The sequence below is a fragment of the Oryza glaberrima genome, chromosome 2 (assembly GCF_000147395.1).
Source record: "Oryza glaberrima chromosome 2, OglaRS2, whole genome shotgun sequence".
NCBI lineage: Eukaryota > Viridiplantae > Streptophyta > Magnoliopsida > Poales > Poaceae > Oryza > Oryza glaberrima.
The window spans coordinates 9,866,168-9,892,271 of record NC_068327.1 but is presented as its reverse complement, the minus strand read 5'-3'; the positions used below and the strand labels follow the sequence as shown (position 1 = coordinate 9,892,271).

The following is a 26,104-nucleotide window of genomic DNA, read 5'->3' as shown; positions in this document are numbered from 1 at the left end:
CATCCGGCTTCTGTTTTTCTCTCCACCACATATCTTCGTTCCTCAACCAGCGACGACGACGACCTCTTCTCTCCCCCCCTACGCCCAATCCAGCATGGCGTGCCGCCGAATCGAGCCCTTATCTTGGCCGCTATCGACCATGGTCAGCCCTTAACCTAGCTTGTATATATATACATGAACGCACAAGTCGTCTCAGTAGCCGAGTAAAGCAACCGTACGCTTCGACGATCAGCTAGCGTGCAGCATGCCTGCATATGCATATATAATGCATGTGACCCGATCGTTGAATGCTTGAACACCGCGTGATCGATGTTGCATATGCTGCATCTTGGAAGTTTCTCCGTACGTTGACGTAGTGCAGCAACGAATAGCCAAGCTCAGTTCGCACTATTTGTAGCTTCGAGAGGGCCGAAATATGTATTGATCGAAGAGGATTAAGCTTAGCACATATAGTTGCATATACATGGGCAGCGCGGGAGGCGGCGGCTGGGACGACGACGACGACGGCGACGAGCAGTGCGCCACGCCGCCGCCGCCGCGGTCGTTCTCGCCGATGATGATGACGGAGGCAGGCATGAAGCTGGTGACGCCGCCATGGCGGCGGTGGCGGCGGTGGCGGGGCGGCTGCGCCGAGAGCGGGAGGGCTGTGCGGGCGGCGTGCGTGGCGGCGGCCGTGGTGCTCGCCGTCGTCGTGCTCTCCTACTACGCCAGATGGGGCGGCGACCAGGACGAGATGCCGACTTCCTTGTTCACCACACGAGGTAATTCAACAAGCTCAGTCGTATCCAGCTCCAAATGTTTGTTCAATTTTTTTTTTCTTTTTTACTCCTTTGAACTTGATTTACGTTCTTCTTAATTATGGCTTATCATCGAAAGCTTAATTTTCATCGCCTGCTTCTCTTAATTACAGTTTATCTTCTAATTAAATGCGTTTGTAACAAATTTATAGCTTCTTTCAAAAGTTAACCAATATTCCCTCCCTCTCAAAATTTTGCTAGTTCATTTCATACTTACGTTATCAGGCACTACTTAGCATTATTCCGCATGCATCCATATTCATCTATACAGACACATAAGTGACTACTAATTAATGAGCTGATAAACATGTGGCTGTTTTGCACATGTATGGTGTTTATTCTCTCTCCGGCCAGAGGTTTGGCTTTGGCCATATATATTAATTATCAAGATAGGAGACATATATACGCACACCGTGTGACCATACGAACCTGATCCGTTATAAACGTACGTATATTGGAGTGTGTATGTATGGATCGACCAGCAGCAAATTCATTGGCAGCACCTACATACAATGTACCCCACCTAGAAGTATTGGTCGCAATTGGTGGACAGCGAAATTATTGTTGGTGCTCAGAAAAGGCATCCATATTGATATTTTGCTTGTCTCGTACTACGTGCGGTTTGGCCGGAAGGATTTGACTTTACCATCAGTACAGAAAAACGTCTATATATGGTGGTTAATTGGTTTGTCCATAGCTAGATTTGATAACTATAGTCCAGGTAAGACAATTGACAGTTCTGGTTTTTGAAAGAATTAAAGATGAGCATGCAATTCGTTAGTGAACACATTTCTTAATTAATTAATTACTCTATATATTACGGTATATAGTGGTCCTCCTTGTTTCTTTTATTTTTGTTATCCGTTTTCCTGTTTCACTTCTCTCTTGTTTCTTTTTGTCCATGGCTCCAAGCGCTTTTTCTTTTTCATCCAGGACGTTTGGTTTCACTTGGTTATCAGCGTATATTTGTTTTCATCCAGCACATTTGTTCATTCTATATGTACACCAGTGTTCTTTTATTAGCCCTTAGATAGAAAGCAAGAAATTTGTGTTTATTCTGTCCATGGTTTTTGGCGATTTTTCATCCCACGATATTTTATTGTCTATCCATACGTGTTGAATATTATATTGTCGTTTTCTAAACCTATAGGCAAAGCACGTGAGATTTGTATTGTTTTTCCTGTCCACGGTTCCAAGAGCCTTTTTATCCTGCGACATTTCTTCCACTTGCTACTTGCGTGTGGAAGACTATACTACTATTGTCCTTTTCTTAGCCCATAGGCAGCACAAATATTTGCGTTGAAACAAATAAGGATTTTATTTCAGAAAATTGGAAAATAATAGTGGTACTTAATTTTGTTAAAAAAAACTATCTGTGATTTTAATTAATCAATATGTAATATAATTCTCGATATGGTTTTTATGACTATTTGTTTGCATTTTTTATATCTCAGAGTTTAAGTTGTTAATATACCATATTTTGGAACATAAAAATATGATGTCAAAAATCATCACACAAAAATTTAGCTTTAAATTACTCGTGCATAAATATATATATATATATATATATATATATATATATATATATATATAGCCGGCCGGCTGTGTGGGTTTTTTCTCTTATATGGTGCATTTCTTCTCGTCCCTTTCTTGTTTCATCCACGACGTTTCTTCTATGTGAATTATTGCGTGTGGAAAATTATTTAACATTTGTCCTATGGCCAGCTCATGTATAGCCAATTCAAGGGATTTTTATTGAACTCACAAAACTTCTTTTTTCTTTCAGAATTTGGTAAAATAACTAAACCACTTAGAGAAACATATTAAAATCACGGTGCACACATTTTATTTCATGTACCGGTAAATATCTATATATCTTTCGTGAAAAAAGGTGCACATTTTTTTCTTGCAATATATTTTGTACCGATAATTTTTTTTCAACACTTATACATACCATATCTGATTGATCTTTTATCAGCATCAAAAGTCATACCCCCTCCTTCATAAAATATAAGACGCAACTACCACTAGCACAAAGATCAAAAAAGAATTATTATCACCTTCTTATTTGTGTCACTCTAATAAATACGTACCAATAGAATTAGAAATTTCGAGGATGAAGAGTATTTAAAAAACGAACTAAAAAAGAGAGGAATATGCTATTTAATTAATTGCATGCTTAGATGCATTCATGTTTGCCCAATATATTATAAAACATAAAAAACAATCGGTTGTCCCTTTTATATTTTAGTATAGAGAGAGTATATAGTTGAATTGGACACTTACTTTGAAAGAGCCTGAAAAAAATCAACATCAAAATTTCTAGCACAGTAATTTGTTAACTAAATAGATATATACACTAGCTTATTATTATCTCCCATGTCAATTCCATTCACACATGTATAAATACTAGTATATATAAAAAATATACACGCACGTCAAAACTATCGTACGTATAGGAAAAGTCTCCAAAGTGTATACACACATGTGCCTGCCGGTCGGCCGATCGATCTTATCAATTACTAGTATTATGGAGTGGAGGTAGCACTACCCAATAAGTGATGCAAGCAAGGTGCATATATGCACGATGGAACGTGGACGAGCGCACGCGCGTACATGGACATGACGACGTCGACGCGAGGTATAGAGCTAGCTTACTGCATGTTTATAGTTCGCGAAAAGAAAATTTTTGGGTGTCACATCGGATGTTTGACCGGATGTCGGAAGGGTTTTTCGGACACGAATGAAAAAACTAATTTTAGAACTCGCCTGGAAACCACGAGACGAATCTTTTGAGCCTAATTAATCCGTCATTAGCATATGTGAGTTACTGTAGCACTTATGGCTAATTATGGACTAATTAGACTCAAAAGATTTGTTTCACGATTTCTTCCCTAACTGTGTAATTAGTTTTTTCATTTATCTATATTTAATGCTTTATGCATATGTCTAAAGATTCGATGTGATGTTTTTGGGAAAAAATTTTGGGAAGTAAACGGGGCCTTAGCTACAGCTGCATCATCGCTCGCTCGCGCACCAACGTCCCAGCCTAGCTAGCTATGTGCGCAAAACCGCGCGCGGATATATGGCCTACGGCTGTTCGCGCGTCTGGGCCACGCGCGCGCGCCTGGACCGCGTCATAGACACCAGTTGTTGCCGTACACAGTTTGTGCACAATATACCACACAAGAGTCCCACATATGTTCAGTGACGAATTAAATTAATGGAATGGCTAAGTAATGGCATTCGACTGATTATTGGGGTTAAAATTATGCAGATTTATCATCTTGTGATTTGTTTCACGATTCTAGCTTGCTCCGATGACCCCAACACTTTTCCTCCAGCTCTAACGACACTTTCTTCTCTAGCTCGTGGCGACGCGACAAAGACAACGGAATTAGGTTTAGTGTTCCGGGTTAGGATGGGGGTATGACAGGGTGGGGAGAGCGTCGGACTTAGAGGGAAGACCGTGGGAGACGACGACCCGACAGTGGACAGTGGATATGGCTTGGCGGTGAGGCGCCGAAGCCGTGGGGGTGACGAAAGGACAGTGGACCGGCGTTGGTGATAGGGAGCAAATCGAAGCGGTGGGAGCCGCCGGAGTTGAAGAAGATGACAGGGCAGGGGCACCTTGCCGCCATTGACTTGAGGAGGAGGAAAGCAGGGATCGAGGGGAGGGAGAGAAGACCAACTGTGGGGGAGAGAGGGCTCGCCGGTGCCGTTCGAGCCTTTTGGCCAACCAACGACGAGGCCAGGTGGTGGCGCTGTGGGTGGTGGCAAAACAAGTGGCGAGGGAGCACTCGGTACCATTGAAAGGGAGAAGCAAAGATAAGAGGGAGGGATTTAGGATTAAGGGAGTCTAAACGAATCTTAAAGTAAAGCAATGTATTGGTCCAAAAATTATAAGATGTATAAGGTTTACTCACTCACTTTCATAGCGGGAGAGGAGGGGGGGAGGGGGGCTATATGCTATGTGCTTTTCTCACGTCATATATGAACCATAATTGAAAACCTATTTTTACCTCATATTTTCCTAATACCGCTCTCTTTTATATAATAAGATGTTTTGGTTTTGAACATGTTCTTAGAAAAAACATAGTGATAATTATAACACCAAATTAATTTTATTAAATTTAACATTGAATATATTCTTATCATATATGTGTTTTTCTTATAAAATGTTGCTATGTTTTTTTTTATATGGATCTTCTGCGGTACTGCACCCAATCCCCACTGATTTATCAATAAACTTGATCAAGCTAAAAAAAAAAGTTTGAGGGGCATATGTTGAGACATTTTTGTGATTGATCAGGTTCAGAGGGCGCAACTTCGGCGAACCTCACCGACGATCAGCTCCTCGGCGGCCTCCTCACCGCCGCATTCAGCCCGCAGTCATGCCGGAGCCGGTACGAGTTCGCCGGCTACCACAAGAGGAAGCCGCCGCACAAGCCTTCCCCCTACCTCGTCGCCAAGCTCCGCAGCCACGAGGCGCTCCAGAAGCGCTGCGGCCCCGGCACGGCGCCGTACGACAAGGCGCTCCGGCAGCTCAAGTCCGGCGATGGTGCCGCCGCCGCTGATGGCGACGACGACTGCCGCTACCTCGTCTCCATCAGCTACAACCGCGGGCTAGGCAACCGCATCATCGCCATCGTCTCCGCCTTCCTCTACGCCGTCCTCACCGAGCGCGCGCTCCTCGTCGCGCCGTACAACGGCGACGTCGCCGCCCTCTTCTGCGAGCCCTTCCCGGGGACGACGTGGCTGCTCCCCGACGGCGGTCGGCGGTTCCCGCTCCGGCACCTCCGGGACCTCGACGGTAAGTCCAAGGAGAGCCTGGGAGCCTTGCTGAAGAGCAACGGCATCGTCTCCGTCGCCGCCGGCGTGAACGGCAGCACGTCGTCGTCGTGGTCGGGCCGGCCGCCGCCGCCGTACGTGTACCTCCACCTCGACGGCGGCGCCGACTACCACGACAAGCTGTTCTACTGCGACGAGCAGCAGCGCCTCCTCCGCAGCGTGCCGTGGCTGCTGATGAAGACGGACAGCTACCTCGTCCCGGGGCTCTTCCTCGTGCCGTCGCTCCGTGGCGAGCTCGAGCGGATGTTCCCGGAGAAGGACGCCGTGTTCCACCACCTCAGCCGCTACCTCCTCCACCCGGCCAACGCCGTCTGGCACGCCATCACGGCCTACCACCGCGACCACCTCGCCGGCGCCGGCCACCTCGTCGGCATACAGATCCGCGTGTACCACGAGGAGACGCCGCCGGTGTCGCAGGTGGTGCTCGACCAGGTCCTCTCCTGCGCACGCAGGGAGAACCTCCTCCCGGCCGCAGGGAACACGTCGTCGTCGGACCAGGCCGTGCTCGTGACGTCGCTGAGCTCGTGGTACTACGAGAAGATCCGCGACGAGCTCGGTGGCGGCGGCGGTGGCGTGCACCAGCCGAGCCACGAGGGGTTGCAGCGGATGGGCGACACGGCGCACGACATGAGGGCGCTGAGCGAGATGTACCTGCTCAGCACCTGCGACGCGCTGCTCACCACCGGCTTCTCCACCTTCGGCTACGTCGCGCAGGGGCTCGCGGGGTTGCGGCCGTGGATCATGCCGCGGCGGCCGTGGTGGGAGAAGGAGGCGGCCACGGCGGTGCCGGACCCGCCGTGCGCGCGGGTGGCGACGCCGGAGCCGTGCTTCCACTCGCCGTCGTACTACGAGTGCGCGGCGAGGCGGAACTACGACGACATTGGCAAGGTGGTGCCGTACGTGCGGCGCTGCGAGGACGTCAGCTGGGGCATCCAGCTCGTCAATGGAAGCAGCCAGAGCCAGTGGTAGTGTAAAACTGTAGATCACTGAATTGTATAGAGTAGAACATTTGTTCAGATGTTCCACAAAAATACAAAAAGGCGCATGCATTGTACACCACAAATAATCAAATAATCTAGGCAGATGTGATGATATAATGGCAAGAAATAATCTTAGAAGTTAGAACACTGTGCCATTATACTTATAGCAATCTATGACAGGATGTGACATTACGATATTAAATGTTTCATCTTAACCTGGTTGCTAAACTTAGTCCCTGTCACATCAGATGTTTGGACACTAATTTAAAGTATTAGACTATTTACAAAACTAATTGCATAAATGAGAGCTAATCTGCGAGACAAATTTTTTAAGCCTAATTAATACATAATTAGCACATGTTTACTGTAGCATCACATAGGCTAATCATGGATTAATTAGGCTCCATAGATCCGTCTCGCGAATAAGTCCAGAGTTATGGAATAGGTTGTCATTAATCCATGTTTAATACTTCTAATTAGTGTCTAATCATCCGATGTGGCAGGGACTACAACTTTTTAGCCCTGTCCAAACCCCCCCTATATTATTACACGGGATGAGTATTATTTTCAGACAAGTTGGGTTTGTTCTTACATAACGGGGTTTTCTTATTGTCAGCTTATCAGCAGACATGAGCTTCTGATGAAAGACAAAACAGAGTTCAGTCAGAAACACTGCTGAATGCAGTACAGAGTTCTGAGTAGCACACTGTTGTTTACCATACTGACAGAAGCTGCCTATACAACAGTACAAAATACGCGATCTTAGGTTGATAAGTGTGACATTCAGAAAGAATGTGCCCTAAAATTAGCAATCCTGAATTCCTTATCAAGTTTGTGAAGCCACCAGTAAATAGGACAGGAGAGTTCTTCGTGTTCATTAAGCACATGAAAAATCATTTGCCTGGCCACCACCACTTGTTGGCAGGAGGTGGTGGTGTAAGTACGTCAAGCATGGTCTCCTTCTCCCTTGGTGTCAGTGGAACCCCCCGGACAAGATTCAGAGCCATGATGTGAACGTTAGTCCTCTGCCTGTGCTTTTGGTAAGCCCAGACACCAGCTGCTACGCCACCCACGATCACCTGCTCAGAATTTTACTAGATCAGGTGTTGAACAGCTTCCTCTAAAATCCCAGTTGATGAAGGAAAAGCTTTGTTTGTGTTGTTAGAGAACATATCAAGATCAAATTCAACAGATAGCAGAATGAGGTGAATAATTACTGGAGTCATTTGATTCATTAATTACTGGAGTCATTTGATTCATTCTATCAAGTTCTCAAGAATAAAAGGATATTTTTATTAGCAAGAAAAAGAAGACGATGCTTTTAGTAAATCTTGCTATCGACGTAGAGAGATTAACTTGAGATAAAACAGGATATCATTGGAATAAGAAATGATGGATTATTTTGTTTGTAAATTAAAATATTGTGTTTCCATAGCTGAGTATCACCAAATATGTAAACATTTTAAAAGGGAAGCTTCAGCAGTAAAGTTTCTACTCAAGCTAAAACATCTTGCTGAAAGAGTTGCAATGATGAAAAATGCTTAGGTCCATCATGACTAACAAGCAATTCATAAGAAAACGGATCATATGCCAAACAAGTGCATATGTTATTGCATTCAACTAAAGCCGCTTTTATTTAAAGAAAGTAAGTTACAGGAGAATAAATTAAACATAAACTCATATTGAAATCACAACGCACTATACAGCACATGCAGAATACTGAAATTCTAATTAAGGCTTACCGGTGATAACCATATGGCAGCAGTTTGAAGATCAAATTTAGGGGTATATAGAATTGTTTCTCCATAGTCAGCTTGTAGTTTTTTGTATATCTCCTTATCACTCTTTCCAGATTTGATTTCATCACGAATTAGCTGCAAAAAGCCACAAAGAAATTCTTAACGACAGACAATCAAGTTCCATTGACCTAAGAATGAATTGCAATAATATTTCACTACCAAAAGTTTTTCAAACGAAACAAGGTCAGGAACCAAAGGCATACAGAGTTACATAGTACAGAAGGAACCTGTACCTTCCTAAGCAGAATTGCAATGTCAGCTTGTGAATCTTCAATGGACTGGCTGCCGCACTCGGTGCATCGGACATTGTGGCTAATATTTCTTGCACGGCTTTCAATAATTTGTCGTTGCTTCACATCCTCTTCAGTGGCCATGACAAAAGACAATGTGCTCCGTATGATAGCCAATTAGCTGTATATAAGAACCTGAAGAAAGAAAATGAAAGTTATCACTTAGTAATTGGTCTAAAGAACAAAGCTGTACAGCAATATGAGTCGATGACAAGCAATAATTATCATTATTTACTATTTTGAAAGGCCCAATTTGTGGTCTTTGCATGACCAATCTGGTCTGCCAGACCAGAGTAAAAGAAATTCAGGCTAAGTAAGCTACACAATGTTGTTTTACTCAGCTCATTTACTCTTCCAAGCTTGAACAAAGCCTTGAATCAGGTGGAACAAAGCCCTGTACTCCATTGGATATTCACATCTTTAAGTTAAGAGCATGGACAATTAATACTGGCAGCACTGCTACATGTATTAAGTATCAGTCTTTTAAGATAAACCCTGACCTGGTATCTCTCTCGTGACCTTTCAATAGATGCTAAGTACATCAGATTCCAAGTAAAGGTGTACAGAGTGGGAAGCTAGCAAGATGCTTGTGCATTTATTGCCAGGTGAGCTAAGAGGTGGAGAAAATGGAGAAAAAATTATCAGAACAATGCATCTCATTTCATAGCATTAAGCAATATGGTAAATATATACATGAGACATGGGCAACATGGGCCAAACCTAAACTTTGTGCCTATGATATACAACAATGAGAAATCTACAACTCATCCGCATTGGCAGGTTGAGCTTACTAAGGTTTTCACAAACAACCAAGCCTTTATTTCTTTCTCTAAGAAAAAGGAAGGGCAGGAGCACTGCCGAGTGCATTAAAGGAGAGTGAAAAAAGTTGAACAAGAAAGGCCAAGCGTTCATCTCTCTGTTATACTTGTGAACAAAAAAATTGTGACTGCGATATATGTGTCATACAGCAAATAACAAGAAAGATTGTTGCAGTAGAAATGTGGTTATGAACTGAACACTGACTGCAAAACAGTTAAAGTACCTAGCTACACAGCAAATTGTGGCTTTGAATAAATTGAACTCTTAAAATAAATATTTAATGATTTTGGAATCACATATACCCAGTGGTGGCTCTAGGAACGATTCATTGGGTGGTCCTACTTGATACTCCAAATTATCACAATGTTACACTACTTTTCTACTCTCCGGGTCTTCATAGACATGAAATTCATTACAATGTCTCACTGCAATTTACACCACAAATTAACGAGACAAACAACAATTTTCCACTAGCACTACTGTATTGACTACTCACTGAGTCGTTGCCAAAAAAAAAAATAATAAGTTTCAGTTTTCTCTAATCTAAAGTATATCAGCATATGACTTTAAAGTAGTAATTAGACAGATGAACTTGCATTCTAGAATTACACTATATAAATAAATGAATCTAACAATGACAAAAGGCCGGGCAGCAGGAATCAATTTTAAGTTTTCCATTCACCGATCTATTGAAAATAAAGACTAAAGACTACTCAAGGTGAGCAAGAAATGAGTACAACTCACCTTTGCACTTTGCACGGGCAGAAGGAGAGCTGGAAAGGCTGAAAGGGGGAGAGCCAGCCAAGCCAGGGGGGGGCTCGCCGGTCTCGGTCGTCACGGAGAGCCGAAGAGGGAGATGGCGAGGGCCGAGAGGAGGAGAGCAGGGAGGGCGAGGAGCCGAGGGGACCCGACGCGGGGCGGGGAGAATGGCGGCCCCGGGCGGTCGATGGCTGCGGCCTCTGCTGCGTCGATGGCCGCCGGCGCCGGACGACAGGAGCGGGGAGACGACGGCGCGACGCGTGCGCCTCTCTTTCCTGCCTTCCTGCGTCCCTAACCTAACCCCTCAACTGGGGTTTTTTTTTTGTTGGGCCGCCCCGGTGGGGGTCTTCGTGGGCCAAATTCCATTGGAACCGCCCCTGGAAGGAAAAAGTACACCGAAGGTCCCTCAACTTGTCATCGAGTTACAAAATCATCCCCCAACCACAGAACCAGATACCAGGTGCCCCTCAGCTAACAAAACCGTTTACTTCAGATCTTAAGTGGTTTTGACTCCGGTTTTGTCCGATGTGGCGGCTGAGTCAACGTGAGCCTCACCTGTCAGGATGCCACGTATCACACTCTCTCTTTCCCCCTCCTCTCCCTTCCTCCTCTCTCTCTCTAACTTTTCTCAGCGCGTGGTGTTAGGCCGAGTCACCGAGAGCGTCGACGTCATCGTTGACGAGGGCACCGCTACCATCCCGTTCCCGGCGACCGCCGCCACCGTCGGTAACCTCCGCAACGGCGGCATCAGAGGAGTTGGAGCAGCGGGTCGTTGGGGCTGTGGACCACGATGAGGAGGGTGAAGGCGAGGACGGCCGCCACAAAGAGCTCGAAGAGGAGGTTGCCCCCCGACCGCAGCGTGGCGCGGAGGTCGATCCCGATCCCGGCGCCACCACGCGCCGCCCCTCCCCCGCCGCCGCCTCGTGGGCCTCGTGGGCGGCGGCCGGCGGGGGAGCCGCTGCCATGAACGCACTCGCCAAGTTCAGCCCGGAGGTGAGCCAACCAAACACGCCCCTATATAAAGCCCGCGACCAACACGCACCGCACCGCAAAACCAACACCGCGGAGTCGGAAGGGCGGCGGCGGGCTCCTGTCGTGCCTGCCGTCAGGAAGGGCGGCGGCGGGTCGACGTGCTCACCGGCCGCATCGCGCAGGAGAGCCTCCGTGGCGAGCGCCGCTGGCTCTCCTCGCCCACTCCCTCGGGCTGGGGCTCCTCGCCTCCGCCTCCACGTCGGGCCTCCTCGCCCGTGGCCCGGCCCTCCTCTGGACCTGCAATTTCCAGACGCAGCTCACCTCCGCGCTCGCCGTAGATGGGACGCCGCCTCCGCGCTCTCCACGCTGTCCACCGGCGCCTCCGCCGCCGCGGAGCTTGAGAGCCCCCAGCTCGAGCTCTTCTTCGCCGCCACCGACCTCCACGTCCACCTCCTCTGCTGGGAGGACAACGCCGTCGTTGAGGCCGCCATCAGCCCGTCACGCGCGCGAAGAAGAGCGCGTCACCATCGCGACGGGGAGCGCGAGGATCGCTCACTGACGCCGCCGCTCCGCCACTGCGCTCCCCCGACAACGCCGCCGATTCGCTTGCTCCCCTGACGCCCACCACCGGGCACCGGCCAGAGAAGTGAGAGAGAGAAGGGATAGAAGAGAGGAAAGAGAGGTGTTGACGTGGCCACGCTGACATGCGGGACCCACATGGGTCCCACGCTAACTCGCCGCCACGTAGGATAAAACCAGAGTCAAAACCACCGAAGGACCTCAAGTGAACGGTTTTGTTAGTTGAGGGGCTCCCGGTATCTGGTTTTGTGGTTGAGGGACGATTTTGTAACTCGATAACAAGTTGAGGGACCTTCGGTGTACTTTTCCCCCCGGAAAGGAAAGGAAAGCTAAGTTACAAGTCTAAGGCCACGTTTGTTTTGGCTTAAGGGCCTATTTGGGGGAGCTTCTCCCAGAATCAAAAGCTCTCTCAAACAGTCCAGCTTTTGGTTCAGATTCTAAGAAGCTGTAGGTATAGAATCTAAAAAATGAACTAGAAGCTAGAAGCTAGGAAACCCAGCTTTTCTAGATTTTTGGAAGCTGGCCACCAATCAGCTGCTTCTCAGAATTTTAAACTCCCCAAACAGGCCCTAAGATGCAATTTAGATTATTGAGCCAGATCAATATAAGCTGAATTATAATAAACCGACGTAGAATAAGTTGTTAGATGTTTGTTTCTCTGGATTATTAGTGGTTTATTAGTTGTTAGCCACCCAATAATCTAAAAAAGCACCTTTAGAGTGGATTACTAGATTATAGTAATCTGGCTTATAGATTGTAATAATCTATCATAATAAACTATATGTTTGTTTTAACTTACTACTAATAATCTAGATTATAATAATCCTAAGCTGAATCAAATAGGGCCTATGGCTAAAACTAGCACCTACAATTATGGATGGTGTCATGGTGGGATAGAAGAAAGAAGGGTAAGATGGAAGGGATTAGGATTACTGCAAAATTATCGTGGGTTTTATTTTGGCTACAATCTGATACCCCAAAATCTGTCGTTTTGGTGATCTATCGCAAATCTGTCGTTTTGGTGATCTATCGCTGCCAGGAGTACGAGAAATTTGGGCATAAATTCAACTGGAACTGCTGTCCACATCCTGATAGAAAATGAAGCTAATCTAAATCTGGCATTCTAGATCATTCAGTAGTGGTGAGCACACATTTCTTCATTGCTCAGTGACAAATAATTTAAGTGCAAAAGTTCTGGCTTGAACTAGCATGCTTGTCTTACCCATCTCACTGCTACGACAGTTATCAATTCCCATCAGGAAACAGAAAATGTTATCAATCCTCTTCCTGGCAATAATGTGGTAACAGAAGGAATTAACGGTTCCAGGTAAGAGTAATTCCAGTGGTGTTCAAGTTACTAGCACTAATTCCAGGAGGCTGCAGCAACGACGACGGTGGCCTGGTCGCGGCAGCTCACGGGAGGAGGTCGCGGCAGCGACAGCCACAGCCTGAGTGCAACGGCTCGCAGGTGACCTCCTTTTCCATGGCGGCAAGCAACAAAAAGAAAAGTGTTCCAGAGGAGAGATGACCAATAGTTTTTTTAAAACTTATGACTAGGTGTAAGCAATGGTTTTTTTAATCCTTATGACTAGGTATTAGCTATAAGGGTAGCTCATCCAAAAGAACCTATAGGGATCACTCCCACATGTATATGGACTGCTTAGGGGGCTTAAGACTCCCTCTTTTCATATTGTGGATGCCCCAAGGGATTAACACAATAAAAGTACGGATACGGTTGAATTTCAGAAGCTACAGAAAAAGAACCAACCTCTTCTGAACAGAAATTCTCTTTAAGACATGCAAAATAAATTAGCTCAGGCAGAACGCACTTTATTTTCATGTAGCTGGCAGAGCCAGTGCTGTTATTCCTCTTTAAACAGTAAAAAAAACGTATCCACGGTTCAAACTATGGCCATCAGTAACCATACTTCCCGTCTTTTTTTCTCCATACTGACAGTGTACAAATGACAAATGATGAAGACAACACAGATTACCAGATACATCTAGCAGAAGACCAACTATACAGATGCAACCTCACTACATGGATGGTTTATGCACGAGCTAGGTCGCCCTTACTGGTCACAGGTGCATGTCTGGGTACTTCCCTGGTCCAGTGTAGGGCGCTGCCTGTCCGTGGTATGTTGGCTTGGTTCAGTGATCAACTTTCACGGTAGACTTTCCCAGCAGGTATTCAGCAACAAGTATAGTGTCAGATGCTAATCATGTAGGTTGTTGTTGCCTCGAACTCGCTGATGAAATCTGCAATGAAAGAGTATTGCTGCTTGTTAATCCTGAATACCACATGGTAAATCATCAAGTTTCAAAACCAAGCTTGCTATCCACATGGCCATATGAAATATCAACTAAAAATCCAGGCAGTTCATCTTGTGAGTTTCAAATGTGCATTGCAACTCACAAACCACCTTTAAATAAAAAATTGCCACGTTAAAGACAAGATTAGATAAGACAGATTAACAGATCCAAATTGTGTTGTCAGATTCAGAATAAGATTAGCACCTTTATTGTGTTTGTAGAAGCGAAACTTCTATCTCTTGCAAAGTCTTTCCCTTTGTTTCAACCACATGGCGCCGCACAAATATTGCTGCTACCACACAAGCTGAGGAAAACATTGTGTACAGAACTTGTGGACCAAGTTGCTCCAGAAGCCGCAAGAACAACAAACTGACAAAAAAATTTACCACCTGCAGCATTTAAGCATAGCATGTCAAGACGTCGATACGAATCATGGTAAAACTACAATGAACCATGGCAAGTAAATAGTGCGCCCTACCAAATTATTGTTGCAACCCTACACTGATCATTTACCATTACATAATCAACCATATCGAAATGTCTAAGTTTTTTATTATCTAATTTAAAAATCTGGCCCCATTATTCATTTATTACTAACAGCATACAGTACCTTTTATCTTATGGCGATTGGGGGAAACGATTTTGTTACACAGAGAAAGCTGCAGCTTACAGAGTCAAATATACTTCTGAAATTCTGATCTTCATTACCATAACCAGGGTTGGTAAAACAGTGTGGAAATGCTATTGAGGACTTAGCAGCTTGAATATTTTGAATTGATCTAATATACCTGTTCTAGCTCAGCCTGACTAAACAACAGCTCAAATTCTTCACCAGGTATTTAGCACTAGGCTCCTTTTATCATTGAACAATGTGAACAGCTACGGTTACATACTAGCAGTAACATATTTTTAAACATCCTAATGGAACAGGAAACATGCATAGACACATAATACCAAATATTAACATATTAAACCAAAAAGTGAAAGTCAGCAACGAAATTTCCACGTTGAGTTTCGCTGTTTGATCTAACTGCCAGCATTTTGACATGCAGTGTCTATTTTTTGAGGATGAAAAATGAACTCCTATCCAATGCACAGACATGCAGTGTCTTTTTTTTTTTTTTTTGTGATGGAAACATAACTCCTTACCCAATGCACGGACATGCACAGAGCCATAGCCTTGGCCCGTATTTTGTTTGGGAAAATCTCAGGCAAAAGAAGTCCTGGCACTGGACCTGCTCCTAACGAAAATGTCAAGACAAACCTGAAAAAGAAGCACTCAACTATAAGAAACTGGTAGACTTACCATAACATTTGTACTTAATGAGCCAGTAAAGTATAATTGTCAGGAACAATTAAAGAGTTCTGCTAAGAGCAGCATAAAGGTAAACTGTCTCATAATTTAACTAGTTACAAATTAAACCAAATGGAAAGCCCTATTGTTCATATAAAGAATAACTAAGGATGCACAACAACGCTGAGGGTGAAGTCAGGGGAATCAAAATGAAACAACTGCAAAGCAGAACAATATCATGTATGCAACTGGTATCCCCAGTGCCATTTACATGTCAGATCGATATATTGACACAGAATTGTTCCACCATATGCAACCAAAAGGTTGCCTGAACAAGTTCTTGGAAGAATTTATACGCAACAATGTTTTGTATCAGGTTGAATAATTTGTTTCCATCCTTCTTATAATCTATTACCTCTAATGAGGTATAAGAGAAATGATATCCTTTGGGTTGATGTGCAATGGATGGTCTGAACAAATTTAGAGCACCATAAAAAAAAATCCTATTTGTAGATACAATAAGTAGAGAATTTTGCATATTTTTAAGCCTGATATTGGCACATTTGGCACAAAAATGTAGCATAAATTGGCTTAACCAATAGGAGCATAAAACCTCCTGCTTAAGGTATTCAACTAGTAGTCACAGCTATTTAGTTTAGCCTCCTAGACATTAATAACTAAATTCAGATAACTTGAAAGATAGTAGAATCAAGGTAACGGAAGACATAAAATTCTAAAACTTACAATAGCATGCCACCAACTGAAAGATATACGCTTGCAGAACCAAGGTGGTGACGATTTGCTCCAACAGCCTGAAGTCCCATTGCAAAGGCCTATAGCAGTAAAGATGTGCAGTGAGTAATGTTCAACATTATCTTCCAAGTTCCAATCACAGTGATAGCTTACCATGCCAAGGAAACTCCCTGAAAGAAGTACTTTCCTTCCTAGTTTGTCCATTAGAAGCATAGCTACAATTGAGCCTGGAAGCAAACACATCAAAACAAAATCCATCAACCATCAATATAACAGAACAGTAGAACAACAGAAAAAAAGAGAAGATGCTCCAATGAGCCCACCTGATAAATTTGCTATCCCCATGCATATGTTCGCAAGGTTAGGGGGCACACCCACACTTCTGAACACAGTTGATGAGAAATAGAACACAGAATTTATGCCGGATAACTGTTGTAAAGCAAAGAGCGTTGTGCCAATAAAAACAACTGTAGCAAAAAGGGACTTGTAATGAACAAACTTCAAGGCCAAACATAAATAAGGTTATAGTTTAGCGCAAATACACAACAGAATGGAAAACACATAACAGCTTGTACCATTAAAGTTGCGACCATAAAACAATTCCGAATACTTCACATTTTCTCCATCATCGCCTCTTTCAGATCGGGAGAGTTCTGCCATAGCAGACTTAACATGAAGAGGACCTAGAAGTTTTTCAAATTGTATCTCTGCTTCAGTCGTTCTTCCACACTGAATAAAAGATAAGACTCGTCAATAATTTTCAATGTATGTGCTACAAGTTAAATATAAATATGTCAATACAAATTGCCAATATAAAGAAGTATGGGAGTTGTATAAGTCTGTGTTGAGAATTGGTTTTCTCAGAAAAAAAACTAATAAAATGTTTTGCTCATATCAGAGCTGTATTTGCATGGTGCACAATCAGAAAACAGGCACAATATTGAGGAAACTAAAGATCAACGATATTTATCCGAAAATCTAATGTGTGCTTTCTGAAGCAAATACCAATATGTGCCAATGGACTACTCTTCTATAGATATCATTCGTGTTACCATCTAAGTAACAATAGGCAATAAGTTTGTGTCGACCCATTATTAATTGTAAGCACAAAAAACCTCAGGATGATGGTAGATTGCAAGTTCTAACCAACAGATTAATTGTTTGATTTAATACGACAGTGACCTTCAAACATTCATGGAAAAATCAGCATGTGGTATTTGCATATAGTTTAAGAGATCAAATGTCGTTTCCGACAAAGTGACTCCAAGATGGTCCTCAAATATGAGTATCTCATTTTACGACTAGCAAAGGCACTTAAGATCAAACTTGCCGAAGCACAATTATAGAGAATCAGACACCTGAAGGGTGATTTAAGTTGGTAGATCATAGATAGAAAATAAGCAGCTTCCCCCAAGATAAACACACCTTATACAGCCACTGGGGGCTCTCAACACAGAACTCCATTCCAAGAGCTTGTAAAGTTGCTGGAACAGCTGCAACCCAGAAACACACCCTCCACCTGTTAATAGCAAAGGATAAAGTTAGATGCATCAGATTTACTAACTACACAAAACATGTAGAGAGCTACAGAAGAAAGCATCTAACCATCTATCAATATCCTTCACAGGTGTACCAATTAGGAGAGATACTACGATTCCAAGGCAGGTTGCAATCTGAACAAAGCTCCCATATGTGCCCCTCACTGAAGGAGGAGAAACCTGGATCCAAGGGATTATAAGAAAAAGGTACAAATGAATAAGATTAATATTTGATACAGACAATCAGAGATTGAGGCATAGGTGCATAACACCAATTACATACCTCTGTTATGTACAGTGAAGCTACTGGTGGACCTAATCCCATCCCTGTTCCAACCAAAAATCTTCCAAGAAGCATACCCTCCAGACTATTGGTGAGAGCGCTGCAAAATGTTTCTTCTTCAGGAAGGTTCAATGAAACAGAATCATAGGAATAACGAAGTTCAGGCATAGTTCCTTCCGGCAGCTCTCAAGTATTAGGTGCTCATAGATGTAAGTATTACACAATTGCATTTTCGGAAATAACAGTCTTGGTGCAACTACCAAAACGGATCCTATTAAATAACATGCAGAAGATAAAAGTGCTAAAGATTCAAAAAAAGGTTAGCATCTTAAATATTATCATTCAATGCACTTAAGTGAACTTTAGTTTGTGGATGCCATGTAGCAATGGCAATGTAAAAGCACCTCAAGGTAATCAGAGCACATATGGTTTATGTTGTTATTATTCAACTTATCAGCAACTCTACAGCACCAATAAATAAACCAAGACTTAACACCCATAAGTGACTTGGTATGCTATATCCAAAACGTACACTAGCTATCAATTAATAAGAGTGTTGAATTATTGAAAGGCTAGAACTTTTCCCTTTTTAAGGATAATCAATCTAAGTACATCATGAGCGCAATTAAGAAAAGAATATTTACTATTGAGCCATGGTTTTCTAGAAGATGCGTGTAATTAATTTTCAGTACTCTTCAGTCTATTGTGGCTAGTGAAAGTCAATTTATCGTAAAGTTCGATTGCCTTCATGTTTGCATGTGAAGTTACACTAGCTCCACAGTCAGTCGAAGAAACCATATAAATTTACCTAATGGCGGGATGGCAAACCTAGTATTCTCAATATACTACTCTCAGCACTGTGTTAAGAGGACCACACATTTTATTCATCTCCTACATAACTCGGAGATTCAAAATCCCATGGAAGGACGAATCCATCAAGCTACTACTTGTCACACCACCAATATATCAATATGATACATAAGAAAGAGTAAGTTTGTTGTTCCCAACATTCAACTTTCCAAATAAAGTATACAATACCAACAAGAAACCAGGCTACCAGTGGCCACTGACCTTATTTGTTTAACACCAAGAAACCAACAACTCCAGCTAGAAAATAAGAAATGCTAGCAAGTGGCAATTAAATACATTCCAAACTGACCAAACTGCACATGGACTAGGATTTAGTGGAAGTGACCATCAACAGAAGTGTGATGCCATGGATTACCACACATGGACTAAGGATTCAGAGGAAGTAGCCATCAACAGAAGTGTGACACCACAAATTACCACGCATGGACTAAGGATTGAGAGGAAGTAGCCGTCAACAGAAGTGTGACACCACGAATTACCTTACGGCAGCGCCGATGATCATGGGCAGCGCACTGAGCTGAAACGCGCGACGCCTGCCGATTCCGTCAGCGATGGATCCACTGAACAGGCACCCAACAAACGCACCACCCAGGCAGATGCTCACCACAAGGCCTGAAACACAGGACACCCAATTGCTCCCATGCCCAATAACATCAAATTTCACCCGAATCGTGGCTGCTTACTTACCTTCGGCGAGGGTGTTCCCGGCGAAGCCGAGGTCGGTGGAGATGCTCTCGAGCGGCTCGTTCACGACCCTGCACCAAACCAACCAATCACACGCACGCGCTCCACACCGTGAGTTGGGAAAACAACCACAACCAGAAGAAGAAATGAGAAAATGGATGGCACGCACCCGGAGTGGTAGCCGAAGAGGAAGGAGGTGAGCGTGGCGACGCACACGTGCGGCAGCGACATGCGCCACGACGGGGCCCCGCCGTCCGCCATTTTCGCTGCAGAAACCGCCACCGAGCACAGAAAGAAAAAAACCTCAAAATCTCACCACCCAAAAAAAAATCGCAGGGAAAAAAAAAAGAGAAAAAACCGTGCACGGACCTGGCGTCTCGACGTCGAGATCCATGGCGGCGTCCCTGGACGGCACGCGCTTGTACGCCGACGACTTAAGCTTCCACCGCATCGGCGCTGATCGGAGAAAGAGACAACGCAACGCAACGCAACGCAACGCAAGCAGCAGCAGGAGGAGGTCAGTCTAGGGATTTGGGAAAGCGGAAGGCGAGATCGATCTGGTGGTAAATGCCTCGACACTCGCCTCGGGGATGTATTAATAGCGGTGGTGGCGTGGCGTGGTTAGCACATGAGAAGAAAAAAAAATCAAAAAATCGAGGAGGAGGCGGCCTACAAAGTTACCTGACCACCACCGCCGCGTGCGCGGGCATCAGATCGGCCGGCGGGGGCGACGGCGACGGCGACGGCGAGGGGGTGGTGGCGGCGGCTTGGATCTGGGAGAAAGGGGAGGTGATTTGAGGTGATTTGATGCTGTGAGGCTGTGGATCTCTCTCTCTCTCTCTCTATCTCGGGGGGAGTGGGTTTGGTGGCGTAGCACGGAGAGGAGAGGAGAGGAGCGGAGCGGAGATGGCGGGGGATGAGCTCGTGTCGTGAGGCTGTGGTGCTCTCGTGCGACGAACGAATGCCACCTTTGCTTCTGTTGGTTCTTTTTTGCTTGGAGCAAAGCTTGTTGGTACACTTCATTTAAGAGAACGGGGTTTTGCACAATAGCCCTTGAGGGTATAGGGTTTTTCAGGGTTTTTCAGGCAACTCCAGCGGCTACTTCCTCATTTTCTGTAAACACGCTTATAAAAGAAGAAATCTATATAAAAGTTTTTAGAAACAAAAAAAATTAATATTTATAGGTTTGTAATAAATAATACTCAATTTATAATTCTCTAATAACATGTATCATTCCGCGTATCGCAAAAATCTCGACCAAACAGCAAACCTTGTTTTTGGTTTCTTTACTGGATTATTTGCTCCATGCTTTGAGAAAAAAAAGTTCTCTTCTCTTAAACCACTTATTTTATATTATTTGTTAAGTTTATTTATCAAACTATTTAATTTATCCTTAGAATCAAGTAAATAATCCTGCAATAACAATTTGCTCAACGATCTGTTTGAAACTGTGCCAAGGTTCTATTTGGGGTGCGTGATACGTCTTGATAGTATTATATTATATAAGACAAATGGTCAAACGTGTGTTGAAAAATCAAAGTAATCATCCATTTTAAAAAGGAGGTAGTATTATCCATTTGCATAGTATTATCGAACATAGTATTTAAAAGTCTTAGCACATTGGATGAATCATTTTTTAGGTAATGGAATAACCGGAATTCAACGAGCTACAATCAATTATTACAAAGTCCACACATGAACAAACTCAGCACACACTGACATAATGTAAAAAAAACATAAACTAAGAAACACCAACACACGATAAAAGAACCCTTAATTACTTAATTCTATTTGAGAATCTCCATCTGAAGTTGACAAAAAGGTGCATAATCGTCGACTCAAGTTTACAAAATGCTTCATTTATTATCTTGATATCATCATTATGCCTTTATAGTTGGGTCTAACCCCGAAACCAATATATTGCCCTGAAAAGTACCTGTAAATAAGATTTTGATGGTGTTTTATCAAAAATTATATCATTCTACTATGCCAAAGAGCCCAACATTATGACGGAAGCCTCTACAAGAATAAGTTTCTTAACTTTTTTTATTAACACTCACCAGCCAATTCCCAAACATATAAGAAACACTATGTGGTGTGTATAATCCAAATGAGAATTGAATTGATCTCCAAAGAAATCTAGAAAAATGACAATCCAGGAAAAGATGGTAAAATTGTTTATTTTTCATATAAAAACAATATCTCAAACTACCATTCCAATTTCTCTTAGCCAAATTATCTTTTGTTAACACATTCGATGAATCATGGTGTTGAAAAAAGTTAATTTAAAAAAGTTTTAAGTTAGGAAAAGCTCGTATACATATAAAAAAAATTCCCTGGAAAGGATTTGAGTTGGGAAAAGATTTGAGTTCGGGCTGGTTTAATATAGCCAGCCAAATTTAATCCTTTGAGGCAGAATGCGAAAATACAACAAAGATAGTGGACGCCCATGCAAAGTCTCCAAACCAGAAATCCCAGTACGCAACGTGTGGAGGTTAGGCTGTGCGCGCGCTGCGGCCACCGTGACGCGTGTTCGCTAACACCCCGGGTCCACCGCCACCACGCCCGACCTTTTGGTGGTGGTGGGTCGGCGCGCGCGGCGCGGGTCGTAACCGCAACGAAGAAGAAGATGCCCACCCCCGGTGAACGGATCCCGCACGCAGCACGCTCCTCCTCGCGACAGTGTTACTCTGTGCTACAGACATGAGGGGCCTACGGTATCGGGGTCCCACTTCCCAGCAACTGTTAGAGTGTCGGCCGGTTCTGGTGCCCGGTCGTTTTCTCCTCCGATTTTCGAGCGGCTCACGTTTTTTCGCGGACGTCGGGGAAGGGTCTGGATTTTGTCATTGGAGGTGGTGGGCCCCTATTGACGGCACGGACGCGACCGAATGATGAATGGGGGGATTGACTTGATGACAGAAGCATGATTACTGATCCCCCGTTTCGTATCACAAGTCATTTTGATTTTCTTTTTTCAAAATTAGTTAGGTTAGTTAACTTTATAGAAAAAATTAATAATACGTACTACATCAAATTAGTTTCATCAAATTCAAATTAAATGTATTTTAATAATATGTTTATTTTATATTAAAAATATTATATATTTTTCTACAAACTTATTAAACTTAAATAAGTTTAACTAATAAAAAGTCAAACAACTTACCATATGAAACGGATAGAGTAATTTCCGAGCGGTCTCAGCTACTAGACCATTGCTAATCAAATAACGTGCGGCCTTACAAAAGAGATCATGGGCTATCATATGGAGCCCATAATTGTGGATTAACATGGGGGAAACTATTTTAATCACTCGGGTGGACGTCCATCAATTTGTTGTATGTCATCTAAATAGTTATGAAAAAATTTGAAAAAAATAACAAGATATATCAATATTTAATATTTCACTCCACAAACATGCAAGTTAAAATTCGACTTTTACAAATTATAACAAAAATAACAAACAAAACTCAAATTACTATACGTATGTTTGCAGTTAAATTTGTTGTTTTTGTTACAACTTGTAGAAGTTGAATTTGGACTTGCACGTTTGTGGAGTGATGTATTACATATTGATCTATCTTTTCAATTTTTTTCAATTTTTTTCATAATCATTTAGTTGACATGAAATAAACGGGTGGACATCCACCCGAGTGATTAGAATCCATCTCCTTGACATGGGAAATATTCGTTCCGAATCGTCATTAAACCAAAAAATTTTTCTCAAGTTTTCTATTTGTTTCCAAATCGTGTTAACCAACAACAGTTTCTCAGGTACGACTTTGTGCACATCCTCACCTAGAAGGAAGCAAAACGCTCTTAGGGTTCCATGCCATGGCAAAAGAAAGGCAGAGCGGCAGCGGCGGCTCAAGAGCAAGGAGAAAAAGCATGGAAGCCAAAAGATACTCCTACCGACATCGATGACCTCCTCTAGTGCGTCCTCCTCCGCTTCATCGCCTCGTCACTTTCGCCTGCACGCGCTTCTGCTGCCTCATTGCTAATGCCTATCCGCCGGCCATCCTTAGCCACTACTACATCCTCGATTGGCTGGAAAGACACTCACATGTTGATAACAATCCGGTCCAGGTGGGGTTAGCCGAGGCCCAACAAATTAAGGTAATCCGGACCCCAACAGTTCTTAGGCACACCCACTCGAGGAAATGCCCAATCTCCTTAAAAGACTAGTCCAATAAGTGAAGGGTGGCTCTGTAACGTCCTGGCCTAGGGCTTAATAGGATTAATAGAATACTCATATCAACAAGTTGCAACTTCTTTTCCGGAAGCCAATCTCCAAAGAACTCCAGGGTTAAGCGTGCTTGGCCTGGAGCAATTTGGGATGGGTGACCGACCAGGAAATTCTTCCCGGGTGCACACGAGTGAGGACAAAGTGTGCAGAAAAGACATGTGTTGGTCTGTGAGGGCAGTCTATGACCTATGAAAGCTGCCAGATGTAAGTGGGCCTGGCCTGGGAGAGGCGGGTTATTACAGGCTCTCCCTTTTAAGGTAGCTTCCTCCTCCCAAGCTAAGCAGGGTGGGGTTATTCAGAAGCTCACACGGTCGTCGCCTGACTTTTGCGTCTTTGCTAGCGGGTAATCTTAACAAGGGCCCAGCTCTGATACCACTTGATGAACCTTGAGCTCCACTTGAGGGTAATATTGGAGGATGTCCTCATCATTCCCACCCCCTTAACAAGGGCCCAGCTCTGATATCACTTGATGAACCCTGAGCTCCACTTGAGACACTCAAGGCTGTTGTTGGCCCAATCTTTCGGTGAGTTGATGATAACTACGATTTGGGAGAAACATTGACGACCCGACTACAACCGTACTAGACGTTGTTGTGTTGCGCCTTAGCGATCGATACACCTCTCCGTGGGTTGTTGATCTTGCTGGTGTAGATCAACCTTATTCCTGCAAGCAAATCGAAGAAACAAGCAAGAACAAGATAAAAGCAATCTGAATTGCAAATAGGAATGAATACACACGATAAGTTGGGGTTTCTAATACAAGCAGATGAACGGTCTAGCCGACACGCGTGCTGCAAAGAAGTAGCAATGGCTAAACTTTCATCTAAACAAAACCTAAGAAACTCTAAAGGTGTACCTAGCTAATTATAATGGTGGGAGGACGACCAAAGGGACCCTAGGGTCGTGATCTACCTGGTTGGGGCGCATCCCACATGGGTCCCACTTGGGCCAGGGTCCCATACGAAGTTACATGCCCATAGGCCCATGACAGGTGACGCAACACCTTGTTTCTTTGATTGCGGCCAATTGAGACGGAGTTTGGCGATGAGGCTGAATCCGTTGGAAAGAGGACTTCGAGACCTTTATATCAAGTATTCACGGGCCCAAAACGGAGCTCGTATGCAAATTTGGCGGCCATTTGAAGTCAGCAGTGTAGCAAGTGGCCGAATCGGATTCCAGCACTTGGAGGACTTGATCTTGATATCATCTTGTTCATTCATGATCTGAGCAATGGTTATATCTGTAGTAGCCATGGTCACATCACATGTGGTCAACCCTCCGTTCATCCCCGTGCCTTCGTCGGATGGCTCCAACAGTGGCAGCAGTTGTTTATCCCTCGACTACCTCTTGTTCACGGACATTCGAGGCACGTGACGATCACTGGCGGTCAAGCTCCCCCTTCCCCATCCCACTTCGCTTCGTCCCTGTCGTGTGAAGCTCGTCCCCGCATTCCACTGGTGGTGATAGAGGGCAGCAGGGCCCCAAATCAGACGAGTGACGAGACTCCCATCACCGATTTAGGCTGCTTCTTCATCTGCAGCTTCCTCCTGCTTTCTCAGCCTACGCACTGCGATCCCTAAGCCTTGCAACCATGGGAAAGGGAGGCGTGAGGCAGGGCCGCGAGGGGAAGAAGCTTGGCAACAGTGTCCATCTCGGTGTGATGGGTGAGTTGGAGCTAGCGACGATAAAGAATGACACTAACGGGAGGTCACCGCAGAAAGAGATGGGGTGCAGATGAGGGAGGAGCGGGGAGGTCAACAAGCTCCCTCCACCTCCTCTGGACGATGACGCTACCATCTTGATCCTCCGTCCACTAGGCCCATCAACGACTGTGACCCCGACGCCTCCTACCCTTCTTCGACTAAGCGCCGATGGCAACATCAGCCTAGCAACAGTTGTGTCACGCGCGACAGAGCTAGCGCCCTGTCCCCATCCCTCCCCGCCGTCGTTTGCCTATCTCTCTCTCTCTTTGTCAAGATAGAGGGAGTTGGAGCTATACCAAACAGGACCTAAAAGACAAGAGAGGATGGGATGTGGACACATTGAATTTTTTTTTTCTCTTGAGATATATATGGGTCCTACCTTTTTAAATTTCGCTTTTTTTCTTTGACTGAAATATCATTTAAGTGCCACTTACATGACAGGTCAACGTAAAAGACCAGGTTAAATGTCACGTAGGCACCATGTAGGGCAAAACCATTTAGGGAGGCAAATTAATCTAGTTTTAAAGTTGAGGGAGCTGTACCTTTTTAAGGGAAAGTACAAAGGTAGAGACCGGTA

General features: G+C 44.2%; 3 protein-coding genes and 1 long non-coding RNA gene across 6 annotated transcripts; 2 read left to right on the top strand and 2 right to left on the bottom strand.

Annotated features, from left to right (window-relative positions):
• Nucleotides 1–6,758, top strand: LOC127764490 (galactoside 2-alpha-L-fucosyltransferase-like). Its single transcript, XM_052289373.1, has 2 exons — nucleotides 1–761; nucleotides 5,110–6,758. Exons 1-2 carry the CDS (start codon nucleotides 464–466, stop codon nucleotides 6,615–6,617), a joined length of 1,806 nt encoding a protein of 601 aa, XP_052145333.1. The 5' UTR covers nucleotides 1–463; the 3' UTR covers nucleotides 6,618–6,758.
• Nucleotides 6,759–7,168: 410 nt separating this feature from the next.
• LOC127764492 (cytochrome c-type biogenesis CcmH-like mitochondrial protein) lies at nucleotides 7,169–11,356 on the bottom strand. 3 transcript variants are annotated; one of them, XM_052289377.1, is made up of 5 exons: nucleotides 10,281–11,356; nucleotides 9,218–9,327; nucleotides 8,661–8,852; nucleotides 8,371–8,502; nucleotides 7,169–7,707 (listed from the first exon to the last, which is right to left on the bottom strand). In XM_052289377.1, exons 3-5 carry the CDS (start codon nucleotides 8,799–8,801, stop codon nucleotides 7,522–7,524), a joined length of 459 nt encoding a protein of 152 aa, XP_052145337.1. In that variant the 5' UTR covers nucleotides 8,802–8,852; nucleotides 9,218–9,327; nucleotides 10,281–11,356; the 3' UTR covers nucleotides 7,169–7,521. The 3 variants fall into 3 exon arrangements, with proteins under 3 accessions (XP_052145337.1, XP_052145336.1, XP_052145338.1); XM_052289376.1 differs by lacking the exon at nucleotides 9,218–9,327 and having other exon boundaries at nucleotides 10,281–11,353; XM_052289378.1 differs by lacking the exons at nucleotides 9,218–9,327; nucleotides 10,281–11,356 and adding an exon at nucleotides 9,060–9,186.
• Nucleotides 11,357–11,589: 233 nt separating this feature from the next.
• On the top strand, nucleotides 11,590–13,569 carry LOC127764493 (uncharacterized). The gene is made up of 2 exons (XR_008015888.1): nucleotides 11,590–12,987; nucleotides 13,089–13,569. It is a non-coding gene; the product is annotated as an uncharacterized LOC127764493 (long non-coding RNA).
• Nucleotides 13,570–13,655: 86 nt separating this feature from the next.
• LOC127764491 (probable plastidic glucose transporter 2) lies at nucleotides 13,656–20,583 on the bottom strand. Its single transcript, XM_052289375.1, has 15 exons — nucleotides 20,263–20,583; nucleotides 19,951–20,037; nucleotides 19,751–19,847; nucleotides 19,585–19,652; nucleotides 19,377–19,509; nucleotides 18,028–18,127; nucleotides 17,812–17,924; nucleotides 17,632–17,725; nucleotides 16,782–16,935; nucleotides 16,530–16,673; nucleotides 16,360–16,433; nucleotides 16,198–16,286; nucleotides 15,309–15,423; nucleotides 14,364–14,548; nucleotides 13,656–14,105 (listed from the first exon to the last, which is right to left on the bottom strand). The coding sequence occupies exons 2-14, from the start codon at nucleotides 20,030–20,032 to the stop codon at nucleotides 14,366–14,368; spliced, it is 1,446 nt and encodes a 481-aa protein (XP_052145335.1). The 5' UTR covers nucleotides 20,033–20,037; nucleotides 20,263–20,583; the 3' UTR covers nucleotides 13,656–14,105; nucleotides 14,364–14,365.
• Between the last annotated feature and the right edge of the window lie 5,521 nt (nucleotides 20,584–26,104).